Here is a 7,500-nt window from a genome sequence, read left to right as displayed (position 1 = left end):
GGGGGACACCTCATATGTGAACACCTCTCACAGGGGGACACCTTATAGGTGAACACCTCTCACTGGGGGGACACCATATAGGTGAACACCTCTCACTGCATGGGGACACCTTATAGGTGAACACCTCTCACTGCATGGGGACACCTTATAGGTGAACACCTCTCACTGCATGGGGACACCATATAGGTGAACACCTCTCACTGGGGGACACCTTATAGGTGAACACCTCTCACTGCATGGGGACACCTTATAGGTGAACACCTCTCACTGCATGGGGACACCATATAGGTGAACACCTCTCACTGCATGGGGACACCTTATAGGTGAACACCTCTCACTGCATGGGGACACCTTATAGGTGAACACCTCTCACTGCATGGGGACACCTTATAGGTGAACACCTCTCACTGCATGGGGACACCTTATAGGTGAACACCTCTCACTGCATGGGGACACTTTATAGGTGAACACCTCTCACTGCATGGGGACACCTTATAGGTGAACACCTCTCACTGCATGGGGACACCTTATAGGTGAACACCTCTCACTGGGGGACACCTTATAGGTGAACACCTCTCACTGGGGACACCTTATAGGTGAACACCTCTCACTGCATGGGGACACCTTATAGGTGAACACCTCTCACTGCATGGGGACACCATATAGGTGAACACCTCTCACTGGGGGACACCTTATAGGTGAACACCTCTCACTGCATGGGGACACCTTATAGGTGAACACCTCTCACTGCATGGGGACACCTTATAGGTGAACACCTCTCACTGCATGGGGACACTTTATAGGTGAACACCTCTCACTGCATGGGGACACCTTATAGGTGAACACCTCTCACTGCATGGGGACACCTTATAGGTGAACACCTCTCACTGCATGGGGACACCTTATAGGTGAACACCTCTCACTGCATGGGGACACCTTATAGGTGAACACCTCTCACTGCATGGGGACACTTTATAGGTGAACACCTCTCACTGCATGGGGACACCATATAGGTGAACACCTCTCACTGCATGGGGACACCTTATAGGTGAACACCTCTCACTGCATGGGGACACCATATAGGTGAACACCTCTCACTGCATGGGGACACCTTATAGGTGAACACCTCTCACTGGGGACACCTTATAGGTGAACACCACTCACTGCATGGGGACACCATATAGGTGAACACCTCTCACTGCATGGGGACACCTTATAGGTGAACACCTCTCACTGGGGACACCATATAGGTGAACACCTCTCACTGCATGGGGACACCTTATAGGTGAACACCTCTCACTGCATGGGGACACCTTATAGGTGAACACCTCTCACTGGGGGACACCTTATAGGTGAACACCTCTCACTGGGGGACACCATATAGGTGAACACCTCTCACTGGGGGACACCTTATAGGTGAACACCTCTCACTGGGGGACACCTTATAGGTGAACACCTCTCACTGGGGGACACCTTATAGGTGAACACCTCTCACTGGGGGACACCTTATAGGTGAACACCTCTCACTGGGGGACACCTTATAGGTGAACACCTCTCACAGGGGGACACCTTATAGGTGAACACCACTCACTGGGGGACAACTTATAGGTGAACACCTCTCACTGCATGGCGACACCTTATAGGTGAACACCTCTCACTGGGGGACACCTTATAGGTGAACACCTCTCACTGCATGGGGACACCATATAGGTGAACACCTCTCACTGCATGGGGACACTTTATAGGTGAACACCTCTCACTGCATGGGGACACCTTATAGGTGAACACCTCTCACTGGGGGACACCTTATAGGTGAACACCTCTCACTGCATGGGGACACCTTATAGGTGAACACCTCTCACTGGGGGACACCTTATAGGTGAACACCACTCACTGCATGGGGACACCTATAGGTGAACACCACTCACTGCATGGGGACACCTTATAGGTGAACACCTCTCACTGCATGGGGACACCATATAGGTGAACACCTCTCACTGCATGGGGACACCTTATAGGTGAACACCTCTCACTGGGGGACACCTTATAGGTGAACACCTCTCACTGCATGGGGACACCTTATAGGTGAACACCTCTCACTGGGGGGACACCTTATAGGTGAACACCACTCACTGCATGGGGACACCTTATAGGTGAACACCACTCACTGCATGGGGACACCTTATAGGTGAACACCTCTCACTGCATGGGGACACCTTATAGGTGAACACCTCTCACTGGGGACACCTTATAGGTCAGGGGTCAGCAACCCAAGATGTTGAAAGAGACATTTTCGACCAAAAAATAAATTCAAAATCTATCTGGAGCCGCAAAGAAAATGACGCATTATAATGCAGCTTGCCAAGCTTTATTATCTCCCGGGTTGCAACGAAACTAGCAGAATTTAGCATGCTTTCACTGGAAATGTCTTTCAACGTTACTTTTTTTGTTGTTTGATAGCTTCTCACTGCAGATTAAACATACAGGCAGTCAATCTGCATTGGCTGTGAAGGCAAAAGCCTCTGTCCACGAACTGTTAAATCCTCTGTTTTCCGTCGGCTATCTTTATTTCTCTCCCTGTAGAAGCCATAGCGTAGCAGGCAGCAGCCTCACACACCCACCGGTTTGTTTATAATAGACACCTGGCTGGCACGGCACTGAGTGTGTCGCATGCTATGACGCACATTTTAGTTTAGTTAAGTTTTCCAATTTTGTAAAAATGTGTAGAATAAATATTAAGAATTGCTTGTCACGTTTGGCCTCCTACAGAAACCATAAATGAAAAATAATGTATTGCTACTTTTAATGCTACAGGGAGCCACTAGGGGTGTGCTCTAGAGCCGCCTGTTGCAGACCCCTGATATAGGTGAACACCCCCATATTGACACTAATTAGCCCACGGACCCCCCCCCCCCCCCCCCCCCATTTGAAAACGTATGCCAGGGAACAAATTAAAATTAGACTAAAATGTTAGGAAGGGACTAGTGGATAAGAGATGCAGTCATTTTACATTAACCCATTCTGACCTGAGATCAGATTGAAAAAATGTCAGTCGTTCTTCGATTTTTCAAAAATAGCAGACCTACAAGCTCATAGCGCGCCACTCAGTGGCGCGCTATGAGCTTGTAGATCTGCTATTTTTCAATAGCCAAAGCATAACATGATGCTAACACCAAAATGGGTGCCCGTTCAGAATGGGTTAAGGTTGCATGCTGAAAATAGCAGATCTACAACGCTGCGACGCATTGTGAGCTTGTACGTCTGCTATTTTTTAAGTGTTCAAATCAGTCATTATATGACGACACCAAGGCCCGCCGAAATACATTTTAGTCGACTAAATCACCTGTAGATTTTAGTCGGCTAAAATCTTATGATATTTAGCCCATTTAGGCCTATAAGGCCGATTCTAAAAAAACGCCTTCTAAAGCCTGACCTAAGTTTTCTGAAAAACTTCAAATATTTATATAGCAGCATACTATTTAATACTGTACATACTGTATACAGAACCCAAAAATGGGTTCCCGGCCTGAGGGGGTAAGACACCAAATGGGGTTCCCGCCCCGAGAATGGGTTTAACCGACTAAAACTAGACTAAAATGTGACTTAACCCATTCTGACCGGGCACCCATTTTGGTGTCAGCATCATGTTGTGCTTTAGCTATTGAAAAATAGCAGATCTACAAGCTCATAGCGCGCCACCGAGTGGCGCGATATGAGCTTGTAGGTCTGCTATTTTCTGAAAAATCGAAGAACGACTGACATTTTTAGAATCTGATCTCAGGTCAGAATGGGTTAATCAGACCAGTGTGTGTCCAGTGGAAACCTCGTATGAATCTGATCTCAGGTCAGAATGGGTTGAAAACTAAAGGAAAACTATTGAAATGACTCATAATCCACACAGGCCAGACAGTATCTGATCAGCATTGATCCCACCAATGAGAGTCTTCTGGAAACCATTCAGAGCAGCCTGTTCGTCATCTCCCTGGACCAATCACAGCCCTCCGCCACGCCACTGGACTACACACAGGTACGCACGTGCACACGCACGCACGCACGTACACACACACGCACGCACGTACACTACACACGCACGCACGTACACACGCACGCACGCACGTACACACGCACGTACACTACACACGCACGCACGGACACTACACACGCACGCACGTACACACGCACGGACACCACACACGCACGCACGCACGTACACACGCACGGACACTACACACGCACGCACGCATGTACACACGCACGGACACTACACACGCACGCACGCACGTACACACGCACGGACACTACACACGCACGGACAGTTTTCTGAAAATCCTCATGCCGACCAGTGTTGTTTTCGTCGACTAAAACTAAGACGAAAAATGTTCGTCGACTACCTTTTTTCACGGACTAAAACAAATGGAAACTAAATGAAAACGAAGCTACGATGACTAAAACTAAGACTAAATATATTGACAATTTCGTCAACAAATAAAAACTAGACTAAAATGTTAGGAAGGGACTAGTGGACAAGAGATCCAGTATAAGTCATTTTACACTTGGTTGCATGCTGAAAATAGCCGATCTACAAGCTCACAACGCGTTGCATGTAGATCGGCTATTTTCAGCAAGTGTAAAAACACTCATTACGACGGCATCAAGACCCGCCAAAATACATTTTAGTCGACTAAATCAACTGTAGATTTAGTCGACTAAAATCTTATGACATTTAGTCGACTAAAACTAGACTAACACTAAGACATTCCAGGTGACTAAAATGTGACTAAAACTAAATGAAGTTTCAGTCCAAAGACTATATGACTAAACTAAAATAGAAATTTGCTGCCAAAAACAACACTGGTGCCGACCCCCGTCTAAAAATGTGTTGTTCCAGGGGCCCCTCAAAGATATGAGTTAAAAACGTTCACTCTGAAAAAAATATATATTAAAAGATTTGTCCAGCAGTCCAAATATTATTCAATTAAATGTCAGAGGCTAAGTGATGTCGGCAAGGTAAATGTTAGGCCTATATGGAAACACTGTCTCATTATGCAAGTGAATTAAATTCAATTGTGGTTTGATAAATAATAGGCCTATACAAGGAGGTTAAATGGGAGGCTATTGTGCAGTCAAAGTTACCAAATACAAGCTAGTTCATTCAGCATTCTTTAAGAAACTCAGCCAAGGGGGCACGGTGGCACAGTTGGTAGTGCTGTCGCCTCACAGCTAGAAGGTCCTGGGTTCGATTCCCGCTCGGGGTGCTGTGGGTGCTGGCGGCGTGTTTCCTCCTCCGCGTCATCAGTGCCCATACCCGAAGGCGGGGTTGGAGAAAGGGCCTTTCTATGTGGAGTTTGCATGTTCTCCCCGTGTCCCCTAGGGTAGGTACCCTCACATGTTCTCCCTGTGTCCCCTAGGGTAGGTACCCTCACATGTTCTCCCCGTGTCCCCTAGGGTAGGTACCCTCACAAAAACATGCAGTAATCCTGGTCACTAAACTGCCTCCCCCTGGCCAGCCGGGGCGCCTGATGGAGGGGAAAGGAACTGGTTGGAATAACGTGTTCCTTCCACGCGCTACGTCCAACGAGGGAAACTCCCCCCTGTCAGGTGTAAAGGAGCAACTTGGACACGAAGGAAGCATGAGTTCAAGTCCGTTGCTCTCCCCTTGTCCCCCATATATGGGGACTAGGTTGGTCTCCCCTTGTCCCCCATATATGGGGACTAGGTTGGTGGAGGGTGTGTAGAGCATTAGATGATTACACAGGGGTGAAAAATGGGTTACAAAATCGTGGGATAAAAAAATTAAATAAATAAATAAATAAAAATATTAAAAATAAATAAAATAAAAATAAACTCAGCCAATATCAGGGACGTGACGAATGTCACAATATAAATACTGAGTCCAGACATGTTCCATAATCCCCAGATAATCCAGCAGGCGCTGACCGGTGACCCTACCATCCGCTGGGGAGACAAGTCCTACAACAGCCTCTGCTTCTCCAACGGTACCTTTGGATGCAACTGTGACGTGAGTGCATTACGTGTTGTGTGTGTGTGTGTGTGTGTGTGAGAAAAGTCCTTTCTGATTGTAGTTTCCGTGCCAGGAATGGTTTACTCCAGGTTACTGTCGTTGCCATAAACGACAGACCCGCCTTTTGTTTTATGTGTTTAATCCGCCGTAATGCAACAAATAAAAATAAACTCCGTCTTCATCGCGGAGATAGAGACTAGACGCATTCGTTTTGATGACGAAACCAGGAAATCGTCACATGCTGTGGGCTGCTAGGGCTTCTGGGAAATTGAGGCCAATGGAAATGCATGGGGTACAACGCCTCATGGAGGAGGGTCTTGTGTGCGTCTTCCGGGTGCACCAAGATGGTGGATGATACGCTCGGATCATAACAAACCGAGGAACCCTTTTTTCGCTGGATTTTCGCGGATTAAAAGCCCAAATAATTCAGCGTATGCTTTAAAGGTAATACAACAATCTCGGCAGTGAAGGGGGGTTGATTAAAATGCGGGTTACGCGTTTAAACCAGTCAAACTGTTAAGCAACGTTAAAACGTTGTGCAACATTGTTCGTCGTCAATTTACAGAAAGTTGTTTTATTTCATAAAGATCCACCGTAGACATGTTATGAGCTACTTTCTGTCTGTCAAGAATTTGGAGGCGCTCGTTTGGAAGCGCTCGTCTTCAACAACGCTACACTATTATATGACATTGTGTTGTTGTTATTACATTATATCATATGATATTAAAGGGATTGTGACATTAAAAAAATGGTTTTGGAATTGTTCTTGTTTTTTTTAGGTTTTCTAATCTCAATTGCACCCAAAAAACATGAACTTTTAACATTCAGTAGATTTTCTGTGATCTGGGGTTTTCTGGCTCAAACAGGTGCTCTGATTTGCCGGCAGTAAGTGACATCACTTACTGCAAATCCCATATATGTCAATGGGATTTGCCAGCAGATGTCACTGTTTTCACTGTGTTGCCTGTTTTCATTGTAGCTCAAAAGGCCCAAAAAACCCCAAAGAAAACTTCAGACCACAGAAAATCCACTGAATGTTCAAAGTTCAGGTTTTTTGGGTGCAATTGAGTTCATAAAACCTAAAAGAAAAAAGAAAAAGAAATGAAAATGAATGTCATAAAACCTTTAACATTGTGTTATAATGTCTATAATATCACATTGTGTTTCAGCATGCTCCGTATGACGGCATGGTGATGGTGTCTCTGTACGACTATATTGACAAGCAGCTGAAGAACTCACACGGAGTCTGGACGGTAAGCTCTAGAACTCACAGCTTCTTGGGTTTATATATTCGTGCCACAATTATTATCCTTATTAATGTTCTTCACAGTGTAAACAGACACCATGGGCCCTCCTATGTTGTCGTCCGTGCTAAACCCCTTATCCCTAAACTTCTTTGCCTTTGCCTTTTTTTTTTATATATATTTTGAAAAACACATTCTATTCTGTCCCCCCTGGTGTGTGTTCCATCTCTGCTT

General features: G+C 45.9%; 1 protein-coding gene across 1 annotated transcript in view; it reads left to right on the top strand.

Moving 5' to 3' along the window:
* The window catches only part of LOC310855819 (peroxisomal carnitine O-octanoyltransferase-like), a 29,240-nt gene that overhangs the window by 10,337 nt on the left and 11,403 nt on the right, over window positions 1–7,500 (top strand). Inside the window, exons 8-10 of the mRNA XM_083760978.1 lie at window positions 3,902–4,027; window positions 5,918–6,019; window positions 7,192–7,275. Of these exons, the coding sequence (XP_083617104.1) occupies window positions 3,902–4,027; window positions 5,918–6,019; window positions 7,192–7,275 (312 nt within the window). The remainder of the gene's footprint in view (window positions 1–3,901; window positions 4,028–5,917; window positions 6,020–7,191; window positions 7,276–7,500) is intronic.

Source organism: Protomyctophum parallelum, assembly GCF_964188405.1.
Source record: "Protomyctophum parallelum genome assembly, chromosome: 3".
In the NCBI taxonomy this organism is placed as follows: Eukaryota; Metazoa; Chordata; class Actinopteri; order Myctophiformes; family Myctophidae; genus Protomyctophum; species Protomyctophum parallelum.
This window is presented reverse-complemented; position numbering and strand designations above follow the sequence as displayed.